We start from the raw sequence: 15,097 nt of genomic DNA, 5'->3' as shown, positions 1-15,097 counted from the left end.
AAACATAAAGAAAGTCTGACCACAAAAAAAAATGTGTGCACAGGGCTTGCTTCAGTATTCTTGTGCCATCCTCAAAGAACCATGCAATTCAGAGGGAGCCAATGTTTGGTATTCTCATTCAATTGTCCTTAGCAATTGCTCCTGTTCAAATTCAGATGTAAAGTGGCATGATATAGGAATTAAACCAAACGAAAACTCTCTCCAAATGGAGATATTAAGGGACAGAACAATAGAACTTAATTCTTCCAACGCTTCACAGACAGAAGACATTTCATTTGCAGGACCATGGAAAATGAACTCTTGCTCTCCCAGCACATTTTCTCCCTCTGTGTATCTTTGCAGCAGCAATGCGTCCCTTTTGAAGAGCCTTAAATGTTCCTTGCAAGAGCTTAACTAAAAGAGGCAGAAGGAGAAACACAGGAGTATAGGGACATGGCCTATGCAGACTGTGAAACACATTAGGATTTTCTTTCACATTTCATCGTATTATGTATGTCCTTTTTGTTTCATATTTGTTATATATACATACATATCTCTAATTATTATCTTTAAGAAGCAGTGTACAAAGGTGTTCCAGTACAACATGTCAGCTGTGAGTACCAGATATTGTTTTCAAGTCTTATTTTTCACAGGGAAAATTAACTTATGCCCTCATTTCAAGGGGTGGGGCGTAAGAAAGGCCTTCTTTTAGCAGAAGGTTAATTTTTTATGCCATTTAAGTAAACAAAGTTAGGGAAAATGATCCACTGGGATTTTAGTTCGTAAGGCAAAGTGAAGTGGGCAATAAATAAATAAAGTGGCAGCTGTGAGTTCAGGCTGATGGAAGTGAGGACTTTCTGGGCAAGGAGCCTAAGAAACGCAAACTTTCTCCATTGTGGAGGCCAAACTCAGGCTCCTGTCTACTTCACACTGTCCATAATGCATCACTCTAGAGATAAGGCAGCTAATTCTATTGTTCTCAGTCTTCAGCTTTCCCATTCCTCTTTGCCTAGTTTTAGGATCTTGTGGGCTTATTCCCAAGAGTCTGTGAACTCTTAGAGAATAATAATAATAATAATAACAATAACTATTATTATTCCAGTTAACAACACAAAACACTTAATTTTACCAGAGATGCACATTGATCAGAAGTGACAGCTATGTGAGAATCCGAGACAGGTATCGTGATGGCTCTGTGGAGCACTTTTGGGAATTCCTGATTCAAGAATACTTCCGCCAAGCCATGTAACTTATGCCATCAAAGGCAGTGAAATAGAACCACAAAACTATGGTGCACAAAGAAACAGGAGGCAATCATTTTCTGAGAGTCAGCACGCTCTCATGAGCCAGACACAGAGAACCTCGGCATAAGGCCGGGCTGCAGACTCCACGCACTCATTTCGTTCCTTATCCTGGTCTTCCAGTGCACTCTTCATGCCTCGGGGAATGATTGCATGTGATGGTCTCTGCTTCATCTCCACCCTCCAGGATGTAGCTACTTCCAATGAACCTGCTGAGCTCCCTTTCCACTGCCTTTGATCAAGTGCAAATCACTGTGATTCTTTTTTTTCTTGGAAAATAGTGGCACCTTCCTGACTCATGTCCCTGCTTCCATTGTTGATGTTCCTTCCATTACCTTACTGGAGTAGACCCTGACCTCCAAGAATGCTCACTTCCTGTGGTCAACCTGATTTTTATCTCATTTCCCGGATCTCTCTTTCTCTCTCCCTCTCTCCCTCCCTCCCTCTCTCCCTCCCTCCCTCCCATCCTCCCTCCCTTCCTCCTTCCCTCTCTCTTTTCCATCATTCCTATTTCTTGAACACACCATGATAGGTGCTACATACCAGACCTTTGCTGCTCCTGCTATACCAGTGCCTCTCTCTGTGCCTCACACGGTTGAATGTTGCTCACCTTTCATATCTCAGCTGTCTCGCTTCCCAAACATCCCGTCTCAAATAGCAACCCAGCCCCAGCCATGTCACATTACCACGTCACTCAGATTTTTCTCTCCTTCTTCTTGAAATGGATTATACTCTATGATCTTTAATTTATATGCTTATTTTCCTCCAGTACTAAAGCCTAAGGTCCTTTAGGGTCAGAAAGTCTTTCGTCTCCTGTATGAGTTGAGAGCGTGACACAGATTATCCACTCAGGAAATATCCATCCAATAGCTGTGTGAGCTCACAGCAGCACAACCTGATTGTCACACTTTAAGATCTATGGTACTGCAGTGTCATCACTCACAGAAAATGATCTCAGCCTCTGTCTTGTTGGAAAGCTCCTTCATACTAAATTGCTTTGCCTTTTTATTGACTGCAATATCTCACTTAAACTCAATGTGATTATTGATGACATTTTTTACTCTTTGGTTGTCTAGAGGCCGTTTACATAGTAATCGCCACTCGTAAATGGTTAAGAAGTAGAAGGATGTCAATAAAACTAAGACCCTGATAGATTCCCATGACCTACTGACCGTCATGGTAGAACACCATCACATGTTTGTATGTACTGAGAAACCAATGCAAATATGATTCCATAGTTTGAAGAAAACGAGACTCTCTTAAGGCTATTTTCTTTGCATCGGCTGAAATTGAGACTTACTGTAATGTCGATACTTCTTTTGGTATACATTCTTGAAATAAATTGGCAAATAGCTATTTCCAATATCGAATCTTTCAAGTGAAAAGAATCTATGTCAACTTAAAGTGTTGACATGGGGGAGGGAGGCATGCCAGACTTCAAGGTCTCCTCTTACTGTGGTACTGGGGATGGAATCCAGAGATTTGTGCATGCTGGGCAAGTGCCGGACTACTGAGCTACACCCCCACCCAGAGGTCTCCTCAGCCTACAGCTTATCTAGTCATTTCCTGGGAAGGAGATTCAGTGTTAGAATCTTTCTGACATTGTCCACTTAGAAGGTGCAGAGCATTAAGGAAAACCCACTCAAAATGATGTAATGTGTTTATGAACTGTTGAAGAGGCATGGGGGCCTCTTAATGAGTTATAGCCAATGAATGTCTCCCAGTTCAATTTTCTATCTACTGATTGCTCATTCATCAAGCTCAGTGCAGTAAGGTCAGGCACTGTCAAGAGGAAAATGGAATGTGTTTGGGAAAGACACCATTTTATAGTTGTATTCCTTGTCAAACAAATGCAAATATGATTCAGTGGTTTGAAGCATGTCTTTAAACTGGATTTTATAAGGCTAGTTTCTTTACATTGACCAAGACTGAACCTTGCTATGATTTGACACATACTTTTAAAATTAATTTAAAAAAAAAAAAACACCCTTCATCAAATCTGCTTTCTGGAAAAACTGACTATCAATGGTTTCCTTCTAACCACTATTGACTTCACATTAGAAGATGATTAGAATGTTTCATTTTGCTTTATTTGTTTATTTATTTATTTCTAGGTAGAGTAAATAAATCATTACTTGTCTGGCATTTGAAGTCAAATCAATGAGCCAGCATCAGTCATACAATGGCTTACCCGGGCAAAGTGTTCTAAAATGGAAACCTTCACCCATGATAAATGAAGTAGCATTTGTAAGATGCTCCCTGCCCCCAACCCAAATTAGTCTATCTTCATCCACCTTGTACAGGACTCCATGCCATCTGGCAAGAGGGCTAGCTCACAGAAACTGTTCTGAACTCAAGCAGAACCCTAGCTGCACCTTGCTTTAATAACATATCCCTGGGAAAGATTGTGTTAGCTGATTGCAACCACATTGATAGAACCAATGGGAAACAGCCCACCCCAGTAGCCTCCTTAACAGCTAGCTGAACTAATCCTACAAAAACAATATCAGCAAGACATTCTTCTGCATCATAAGTGCTTATAAACCCAAGCCCCAACCTCTAGTGGTCACTCTAGCACTTCCTAGGGTGCCTGGCCCCTTTTTTTTCTCTTAGAAAGTAAATAATTACCTTTGCTTTTTTCCTTGCCCCTCTGCCTCTTGGTGAATTCTTTCATACCACCTGCACCATCTGGAGCCTGCAAACCTAACTATCCACTTTGAATTATTCTCAGGGAGGGTCCTTACCTTTCCCTTTGGCTAAGTTTCTGTTGTATCCAACAGGACTGAAGTATTCAAAGACAAAAACGGCTATGGCTGAGACAATGAGCAGCATGACAAACATCATCACCCAGACAGAGGCACTGAACGGTTCTGTGGATAGAGAGAAGGGAGAGGAACAGAAAGAGGCAGTCAGCTCTTCCTCACCTCCAGCAAGAAGCCCAGATATCCATTTGCAAGCTCACCAAGAAGCCCTATCCCATTCAAATCTGATCATTCAAAAGAAGCTAGCCATTTTCTTATTCATACATTCAAATCAGTCGGTATTCTACAAAATACTTGAAGTATTTTATAAGACTGCACATAACATGATAAAAATAGAAAAGTATATATGACATTTTATAAATCAGGTCAAGGAGAACAGAAACAAAGGAATGATCCAATGAAGAGAGTTGGAATGCAAATAAACAGGCCACAGGGCCCTATGTAATTTTAGAACCATCCAGAAAACCAAAGCCCAGAAAGGGGAGGGGGAAGGAAGAGTGGACCTAAATAGCCATAAGGTATCTGCAAATTGGCATGTGTCTGACTTTTAGTTTCCTCTCTATTTTTATATACTGGTAGAATGATGTGTGGCAATTTCAGAAATAAAGGGAGAATGATAGCTTGTTATAAAGGATCATCAAAGTCATGGGATTGACAAGATATTGGAAGGAGATTATCTGCCACCTTCTGCTGTGGACAGATGAGATCTCTAGTTTTCAAATCATATTGAGGTGATAGCAGGCTTAAATACAATTGGAAGTCATTTGAGGATATTATGTTTATGTGGTAATTCAATGAAAAAGAATCACCTAAAGAGTACAGACAATGAGCTGGATGCTGGTGGCTCAGGCCTGAAAATACTGGCTACTGAGGAGGCTGAGATTTGAGACTCTTGGTTGGAAACTAGCCTGGGCAGACTAATCCAAGAGATTTTTTTTTAACAATATCAAGTTAATCAGCAGAAAGCTGAAAATGGTAGTGGTCCAAGAGGTAGAGTGCCAGCTTTGAGCAAAAACCAAGTGAGAGATTAAAACCCTGAGTTCAATCCCCAGAACTGTCAGGAAAAGAATAGAAGAGTAGAAGCAAATAAAGAATAGATGAGTGGATGGTTATTTCCCCTACATCTGACTTCTCCCACATCTTTTCCAGGTAATCTAGGCAGTAGGTGGGTGACTCAGAAGGCAGAGCCAACTCTGAAGTCTAAATATCTTATAGCCACACTAGAAAGGGAAAAGATTCTGTGTAAAATAAATTAGCATTTCTATTTAACCTGATTGAGGATATGAAAATTAACTGATTGAAGTCATTTTATCCATTTATGATATAGATTTGTTAGAAAATCAACAGAGATTACGATGTTAAATATGAATATGCTTTGCCTGATTGCGTGACTGGAATGAATGCCCGTGGACACCCACGAATTTGAACTTCTTTTCCTCATAAGTAAATGTTTCCTCAGTTTAAAATCTAGTACGTGCAATCATACCTCTCATGTAGTAGACATTTTATTATTTTTAAATTGCTTTTTAACAAGATAATAACAATAAAGACCCATTATCATAATAAAGAACTAAGCTGATTATAGTCACCTTCTCATTAGACTCTGTGACAAAGTAACAGCTAGAGGACATCATGAATTCCAATGTAAAGGTCTTAATATGTAACAAGGAGCTGATGTGCCCAAGCTTTCATGACATTAGATCATCAAAAAAATTGGAGCAAATGCTCTGCAATGTAATTTTGATGGTGCGACTATGTCAAAAGGCAACAGGTAACAGCACAACTTATTTGACTTAACACAAGATGAGCTCCAAGAAATCGATGGGACTCTTAACGGAAATGTATCTTCAGTTGGCTTGAGTAATAAGTAGCATTATGTGCCTGACATCACTTCAATTTGGTAATGAGGTGGAACCAAAAATGAGGATAGAGGAATAATGAAGAGACTAAAGGTATTTAATATTCAAGAACAGAGATGACTGTTCTCCAAGTTGGTTTACTAATTCTCCAGGTCAGGTCCAGTAATGACACAATACATTTGACCAGAGGAGCACCATTCTGATGCCAACAGAAACAGACACCTGTGCAGCACTTGGCAGTGTGCCTTGGACACTGTATACACACAATACAGTGAATACAACACCTGTGTGATTCCAGGATCAGAGCCAGAAAGGGTGGGAGGGTGCTATCCATGGTACTGAAAAAAATCAATCTTGTTAATGTAAGTACACTCAATGAATCTGAAAAAGTGTGTTTCTCTTTTTGTTTGTTTGTTTTTTTGGTTTGGTTTGGGTTTTTTTTTTTTTTGCCAGTCCTGGGGCTTGGACTCAGGGCCTGAGCACTATCTGTGGCTTCTTTTTCTTCAAGGCTTGCACTCTGCCACTTGAGCCACAACACCACTTCCAGGTTTTTCTGTTTATGTGGTTCTGAGGAATCGAACCCAGGGCTTCATGCATGCAAGGCAAGCACTCTACCACGAAGCCATATATTCCCAGGCCTTAAAATGTGTGTTTCTTGGTAACCAGTCAAGCAGCTGAACTCAGACGTCTTCTCACTTGGAAATGACGTCATTGTCCCTGGACTTGTCATGGTGATGGATTGAAGGATTCTGTTTTGTAGATTATGAACCCATACATGTCTTGAAAGGTGGTTGATTTCAAACACCCCACACACCCACACCTCAGGAATGACCCAGAAATATATTTTTAAAATATCTGGAGATTACATCCTCCAACAGCTAAAAAGAGATTCGACATTTATCCATCGAGGAACTTCAATCCAGGAGACTGGGTCTGTGATTCTTTGGGATCAAAGAATCCATCCGCTTGGCAAGTCTGAAGAATTAACTGGATGGAAATATCGTCAGAGACGTCATCTCTGTCTTTTTTACACAAAAGCTCAGTGGCGTTACCTGCAAGCACTTCTGATGTGAGTTAATGGAATTTGTGGAGGAGAAAGAATGGGACGTAATGAAGGGCAATGCAATCAGGTTTTGAATGTTTTGGCTCATCCGGATGACTGAGCCAGTGAATGGAAAAACGTAGCCTAGCACACTTCATTACAACTTTCAAAACCTGCAGATAATGACAGTAAATAAGGGGGTGCAGAGTCAATCAAATCGGGGTGTAATTTTGTGACTAGGGAAAATATTAAGCTTACTGTGTAAAAACGGCTTTGGAAATCATTTTCTCAAGCTACAATTTTATTTTTAAAGATACAGCAGAAAGAGTTGGGGAGGGGATTGATAAATTTGGCAAAAAAATCTTGACTTTTTAATGGAAATGTCTATTGATATGGGTAAGGTTTGTTTTTAACTGTAGAGAAAGTAGGCTGAGACCAGACTCAATATTAGTGACTCATTTTTGTGAGACATGCTGAACTGAGGGGGAAAAGTATTCTCTAGCTCACCAAGAAGTTATGATAAAGACAATTTTTGTGCCTGTACTGGGTATTGAACTTGAGGCCTGGGCATTATCTCTTAGCTTTTTTTTTTTTTTTCCAATAAGGGTAGCTCTTTACGTCTTGCGATGCAGCCCTACTTCTGGCTTTTTGGTGGTTCATTAGAAATACAGTCTCTTGGACTTTCCTGCTCAGACTGGCTTCAAACCACAACCTTCACACAAATCACAGTCTCCTGAGTAGCTAGGATTACAAGCACTAACCACAAAAGCCCAGTTTATGGAGACAATTTATAGGGAGTGGGGAAGCAAATTTCTTTCCACTTCGTTGCATGATCTCATTTCTTCCAACCCTTCCTTAACCTTCAGGGAAGATATTCTCTGCCCCAGCCTGAGAATTGGGGGGCAGGGGGTGGGTTCAGGGCAACTAACCAATAATTAAGACTGTGCACACACTGTTGATATCGTTGGCTGCCTTCTTCCTGGAGCAATCAGGATCCCTTATTATTATCTTAATATGGATGTCTTTGTCCATGTCAGACAAAGGGACCAAAGGAACATAATGAGGTATGTATTTGTTAAGCTCTCTATTAATACACTCCAGCACAGATTCTGAGAGCTGAAGCACCGAGTGCCAAACCAAATCCAGTGAGTGGCAAGGATTTCACCAGCTTAACTGGATTATCAGAAATGAAAATAGTAAATCCATACGCCTCCATGAGTAAGGCAATATCCCCAAATCCTGTTAGTCAACATTTCACTCAAGAGGAAGAGGCACAGGCGGTCTCACTGGAACCTGACACATCACAGAGAAAGAGGAAGGGTCACACGGTGGGTCCGGGAGCTGGTGACCCAGAAGTTACTTCTACTTTGCCATCTCCTTTACACATGTTTTTATCTTTGGGGAAAAAATGTAGGAAACTTAGTTGAGCTTAATAAAACTGTTTTCCTGATCTCGTTCTGTTTTCTTTAGCTGCCTCAAATGTGGGGCCATCCCATCAAATTCCACAGGAATTTATCCAAGCTTCATGATATTCAACATAGATAGCCAACTCAAAAATAACTTATAATAACCAAACCATTGATATACACTTTATTTTATTTTTTATTTTGCCAGTGCTGGGGCTTGAACTCTGGGCCTTGAGTACTGTCCCTGAGCTTTTCTTTGCTCAAGGCAAATGCTCTACCACTTGAGCCACAGCACCACCTCTGACTATTTTTGAGTAGTTTATTGGATATATGAGTCTCACAGATTTTCCTGCCCAGGTTGGCTTCAAACCACGATCCTCAGATCTCAGCATCTTGAGTAACCAGTACCTGGCTGATATACACTTTAAAGAAAAAAATTAGGAGTGGTAGGTAGGCTATGTTTCATGAAGTTTCCTATACTTGAGCCTGTTTACCTAATGTACATACAGCTACAGTGTTGAAGAAAACCAGGAGATAGAAAATATAATTCTACCTTGATATAGGGGGAAAAACTTTAATGTAAACATATAAATTTATGAGAAGGTTGAAAGGAAAGTCAGTAACATTTCTTGCCTTACAAACTATTTGGTGTTAAAGATAGCCACCATTTAAAATATGATCCCATTAATTTAAATCAGTGCATGTTCTTCAGACTACTTGTGTTTTGTTGATCAGAGCACTGGCATAAATCACGGTACAATCATCATTATTCTCCCTCTTTCCTCTAGGGCATAAATGACTGTCATTCGAGAGTAGGACGAAAGATAGGTGTGTGGATGCTGAATAAGGGTTTATAGACTGATTTAAATTAACTGTGGACAGACAGGTTTATTTGTTTTGTAAATGTTTTCGAGGCTGTGAGCAATATCTCTATTAACACACATCCCACAGGACCAAGATTAGTCTCTGAATATGGGATAGGAATTTTCAGCAGAAAAGTTTCCAAGTGAAAGCTGAATGAAAGATGTGAATGGAGGGAGAGGGGGACATGGATTGGGGCAAGATGACCATACTGATGGAATGAATGTACTGGAAAATACGGCATGCGGTCAAACAGAATTGATAAGATCGAGTCTGATGCCTAATCTTGGTGCAAATAAGACAGAGCACCTATGATCCCGTATGGGAAAACCACAGTCACCAGGATGGTCACACACCTAGAAAAGCCGACGGTGAAACGGTGCCATTGCTCCTTGAAACCATGACGCTGATTCCGGTCTCCACAAAGGGGACTGAGAAGTCCACCACTTCCGAACGTTCCTCATTGATGGTGAGTGAACCCACAGCCATGACTGCTCGCTGATACACCACCTGGAGACAAGGTGGGGGCAGGGGGGATGACAAAAGAACAGTAGCTCTACTTACCCTTCCCAGCATCCTTGGGAGACCCAAGACCCTCTGTTGGACTGGGAGCCTGGAGGACAGAAAGGTCACTTACTTCCCCAATCATCCCATTCCACACATTGTTCACTTTCTTGCCATGCTTCCCATTGGTCACCAGGTAGAGGTCGTAGGTGAATTTCACAGTCCTGGACAGCTTCTTTAAGATGTCGATGCAGAACCCCTTGCAGCACTTCTTCACGTTCATCCCCTCGTTGGTGGAATTGCTGTGAAGGAATTCCAGAGAGCATGGAACATTAGTCCCGATGGTCTTTGCACTTGGTTAGCTACCTTTCCTGGGTATTTCCATCAGGAGGGAAGTCGAGGCTCCTCAACGGGAAGTGGTCTTTCCAAGAACACTTTTAACTACAGTGGTTCTTGTGAAAGTAGCTAAAGCTTATTGAGCCATTACTATCGACAAGGCACTCGGCTAAATGCTGTATATGAATTGTTAGATTCACCTCCAGGATGTTTCTCTGAAGTAGGTGCTCTTTGCACCCCTATTTGAAATCTATAATTTCTTTCCAAGGTTTACAATACACAGAACCTCTTCAGACCAGAGTTTAGTCATCTGATCTGAACCGAATCATAAATAAATAAATAAATAAATAAATAAAAACTTCTTGGCAAATGGAGAGAGGAGCGCGTGAGAGTCTCCAGTGGCCGAGGGTTTTATTTCATCTCACATTTACAAAGTCTTAAAAGCAAAGGGACGTGAGGGCACCTGGAAAATTCCTAGGAGTTGGGAGACCTGTGTTTTACCTCTGCCTGAGGCTGTGAGCTTGACTTTATTTGACAAAGCTACCTGTCAAATAAGAGTTCGCTCATAACATTTCCCCTAAATATCTGCATGGCATGAAATATAAAAGGTGACATTTTTGAAGGGCAATGTCCTTGATCAGGGGGGGAATAAAACCTTAAGTAAAATAGAGACTGCATCACCACCTTAAGGTGATCCTACACTCGACCACATTCCTTTTTAGGACATGCATGCAGTTTTATTCGCTGGGCCAAGACATATGTGAAGAACATCGATGCAAACACTACATGTAGAGAAAATACCAAACCTCCCAAACCAAGTAGGAGAAGTGTGTGCACAGCTTATATACAAAGGCAGTGCATGAGCTTCCGCCATGCACGGGAGAACCCTGCTGTCTCAGTTCCCCAGGTTGCTGGGCTCACAGGCATGTGCCATCTCACCCTGCTTCTCTCTGTAGAGATGGGGTCTCACAGATGTTTCTGCCTGGACTCCACCGAAGCACAATTCTCCCAGTCCTGGCCTCCTCCTTAGCTAGGGTGGGCTTCACTGTACACAGTTATGGGTTGAGAAGGGGGGAGGGGTGTCCTACAAACATTTCAGCTTGTGGTCTTGGACCACAATCCTCCTGATTGCAGCCTCCCAAGTAGCTAGGATTACAGGCCTAAGACATGAGCACCTGTCTGACAATTTTCTTTTCTTTTTTTTTTTTTTTTGCCAGTCCTGGGCCTTGGACTCAGGGCCTGAGCCCTGTCCCTGGCTTCTTTTTGCTCAAGGCTAGCACTCTGCCACTTGAGCCACAGCGCCACTTCTGGCCGTTTTCTGTATATGTGGTGCTGGGGAATTGAACCCAGGGCCTCATGTATACGAGGCAAGCACTCTTGCCACTAGGCCATATCCCCAGCCCGACAATTTTCTTTTGAGTATTTTCCTGCATCTCAGGATTACAGACTGGCTGTCCTCGGTCACTGTGTTCACTGAGCATTACCCACTCTTCTCTTACTCCCAGCTTCTGCGTCACCATCCTGCTTCTGTTGGACAAAGCCATCAGGGAGACGTCTCTCTAAACTCAGAGGCTGGGTGACCAGTTCTGCCCCTTCACTCTCAAGCTTATGGATGGTGGGAAACCATATCTGTGTGTATTTGCATATATTTGCATACAACCATCAGTAGGCTCAGTGCTGTGACTTTCTAGGAAGCAGGTATCCATTCCGCAAGGCGGATGGAGTCAGGCTGGTTTGGTTTGGTATGGTGCTCTCTTGAACTTGGTGCTGTGGCACTGGCCTGATGAAACGAAAGCCTCAAGCCAAAGTGAACCTGAGGCACACCCAGTGTTGGCTACTTCACAACAGGTGTTATCCTCAAGCCTTAGCTTTCCTAGCCATGGAATGGAGTCTCCACATCTTTATCACCCACCTAGACCAGGAGGAAGAGCCTGCTGCATTGCCTCATTCTGATTGGCCAAAGGTGAGTGTGTGTCAAGACCCCACTATTTAGAAGCGGGGAGTAAGGGTAAAGCTGGGAAGACATCACCAAAGGCAACCACTTGACCATCAGAGATCCTGTCTCAACCCCTCAACCCCTGTGAGACTTTATGCTGAGCTTCCTAATCTGAGTTAATGCCAGAATTAGTGGACCTTAGTAGTGTTCCATCGATCTCAAGGAAATAAAAAAAACTCTTAATTTCACATACATAGAGGCACAGGAGACTTCTTATGTTGAAAGAGATAGAGAGAGAGGGGTGGGGGAAGAGGAAGGCTGGAAACTACCACCTCCCCACAGGAGCCAAGAACTTGAACTTAAGACATGCTAGGGTGTTTATAGTCTTCAACAGAAGAGTCTATCCTTTTAAAGGCAGCGATTCATTTAGGATCGCCAAGACTCAAGACTTCCGGTCTATTTGCTTTCAGCTCCAAGGCCGTTGAATCTGAAGGTTTTGAATTCCTTTTTAACTCACTAAGAATCTCCTCTAGGCCTAGTGAGATGCAGAGGGCATCACAGTTATAGATGACGCCTCCTGCTGACGTGATGCCCTGCCCTGCGCCAGCTGGACATTCTGTTTTCTTTATTCAATCAACTTCTGCTCAAAGAACACACACTCAAATCCTAACCTCCTTTAACAACATTCTCATTTTTGTTTCCCCCACCGTGATCCTTCCAGCTCATCCCCTCCACTAGGAGAATGCTCTGTTTTCCCGGCTTGCCAAGCTCTCTCCTTCCCCAGGGCCTTTGCACCTGCTGTTTCCTCTATGTGGCTGGCTCCTCTCCCAGACCTTCCCATGTCTGGCTCCTGTTCTTTTATATATCACTTTAAAGCTTAGTTATGTGTGAGCTGGAGTAGCCCACAGACCTCATTTTACTCTTGTTATTGCGTCTCATTAGTCAAGTTGTTTTACAGCTGTGTCCACGTGGCTGTTATCCCTGTCTTTTGTCTTTTCTACTCTCTTCCCTGTCTCTCCTTAGACTGTGCCCAACACTTACACAGCTTACTATACAGTTACACATTTATTAACTCATCTCTAGTCAAAATTCTATTTATGAAGTCTGTGTTATTCAGCTATGAGAGTTCAGCAAAAGTGATCAAACATTGTCCTGTAAAATAGGGTACATGCATGTCCTGCTTTGGCATGCCCCCCCCATCCCTGAGCCCTGCGGAGGGAAGGGCCTACTTATGAGTACATATTTATTTTTCATTATCTACACTGAGTTTCAACTCCAAAGAGGCTAACTTTAATGGCTTCGTTCGTAAAATTGTCTTTGAACCAAATGTGCCTTCTTAACACATTTAGAAATCATGTATTTTTAAAAACACATGATTTTTAAAATAGCCTGATTCCAAGCACTGAGATCTGGGGATTCGCATCTTGGATAGAAATGACTGAGGATGAAGTTACAACGGGAGCGGGGGAATGAACGTTTCTGCTCATCAGGTAGTCATTCAACAAACCTTGTCGTATCATGCCGTGTACTTATAACTATTTTAGGCAGTGTCATCTTGAAGGACCAATGTTCGAATCCCACCTCTTCTGTTTATTCTCTGGTTGGCTTTGAACATGTTTCTTCACCTTGCATAACTCTGTTTCACTAATTTGCCCTTGACAAGACTACTCACCTCATATGCCATTGGAATGAAATAAAATGAAAACTTAGCCAATCTTCAGGACAAATGATAAAAACAGGTGCGATGCTGGGGATGGGGAAGAGCAACTTAGATGCCCTGTGTGGAAGGAGGCATAGCTTGCCCAACTTGAGGGAACATGGCTAAACCTAAAGGTCCGGTTAGAATCGGCCAGACAGAAGGAAGGGATAATCAGAAAATACCCAGAGGAGGAATATCTCCATTCAATAGCACGCCTTCTCTGTTCATGAGACCCACCCCACCCCCAGAGACTGGTGTCTCTGCTTATGTTTGTATTAAGGACGATGTGGCCATGGGCACAAGGTCACGTCTATGTCCCCAAAGGGTTTGCACGTCAGCCCTTCACTCAGACGTAACAGCAGGGGGAACGGCACTGGCAGGGTGGTGCTTGCTGTGGTCCAGATGGGAAGCCATTAGGCATTCAGGCTCTGCCTGGACCACGGCCGTAGGATGGCCACCAGGAATAGACACAGTTTTGTTGGTGATTTTTTTAGAAGACATTTTTGAGAAGTGTTGATCTGGGAAGTATAAAGGAGAAAGAGAGAAGAAAGAATGTGCTGGAAAAGGGAGGGTGAAAAATGAGAAGAAAAAAAAAAAAAAAACGGAAAAGAAGCCATTACCAGAGGACAACCCAAAGGCGAGGCCTGCTGGTGAGGCCCGAGGCGTCCAGGCCAGCTGGGCCAGCGACAGAGCCCCTCCCCCGCTTCCGCTTCCATTCACGCTATGCATGGTGATGAACTGCTTCCTTAAATTTTCTATAACTTTAAAAGAAAGTCAATTTTCCATAGGCAAAACCACTCACCTCACATTGCTAGTGGAATTAAGTGAATGCAAACTCCGTGCACCTCCAAGCATTTGTTCAAGTCTTTTGATCTATTACATGATTATAATAGGGTACCTTCGCCATTACATACCACAATTGAATTCTATATCCCGTCCCCGGGGCAACACAAGCCATCCACATTTGGGCGATGGCCCCCCCAGCACTCACTTGATTTTGACGAACTTCCGGCAAGGTACTGTGTTCCTCACACACGTCTCGGTGAGCGGGTCTATGTCTTCCACGATGACGAAGGGGGCCTCCTCCAGGGTGACGATGCTCAGGTGGTTGTCATCCGGCTCACAGTCCGAGAAGGACTTGTACCTCGGCCACACGGCGTGCCTCAGGCTCAGGGTCTGGTTTTCCCATTTCCCCACCTACACCGGAAGCACAGAAACATACCTGTGCTCATCTGCACCACTGATTTCTAGAAGGGGAAGGCCCTGCCCCATAGATGGACCGAGAAGAGACCCCCTACCCCCACCCACCCATTGTCAGGGCTACATTCCTCTGCATAGGTGTCCACTTGCTAAGTAAACTGAGGAACAAGAGAGAGCAGAGGCCTACGAAACACACATGTCACAGCAGCCAT

General features: G+C 42.8%; 1 protein-coding gene across 1 annotated transcript in view; it reads right to left on the bottom strand.

Annotated features, from left to right (window-relative positions):
- Grin2a (glutamate ionotropic receptor NMDA type subunit 2A) overlaps positions 1 to 15,097 on the bottom strand; it is a 279,877-nt gene that overhangs the window by 52,065 nt on the left and 212,715 nt on the right. Inside the window, exons 4-7 of the mRNA XM_048332404.1 lie at positions 14,677 to 14,882; positions 9,848 to 10,016; positions 9,567 to 9,720; positions 4,025 to 4,150 (exon numbers count right to left, since the gene is read on the bottom strand). Of these exons, the coding sequence (XP_048188361.1) occupies positions 4,025 to 4,150; positions 9,567 to 9,720; positions 9,848 to 10,016; positions 14,677 to 14,882 (655 nt within the window). The remainder of the gene's footprint in view (positions 1 to 4,024; positions 4,151 to 9,566; positions 9,721 to 9,847; positions 10,017 to 14,676; positions 14,883 to 15,097) is intronic.

Source organism: Perognathus longimembris, chromosome 23 (assembly GCF_023159225.1).
Source record: "Perognathus longimembris pacificus isolate PPM17 chromosome 23, ASM2315922v1, whole genome shotgun sequence".
NCBI classification, from domain to species: Eukaryota; Metazoa; Chordata; class Mammalia; order Rodentia; family Heteromyidae; genus Perognathus; species Perognathus longimembris.
This window is presented reverse-complemented; position numbering and strand designations above follow the sequence as displayed.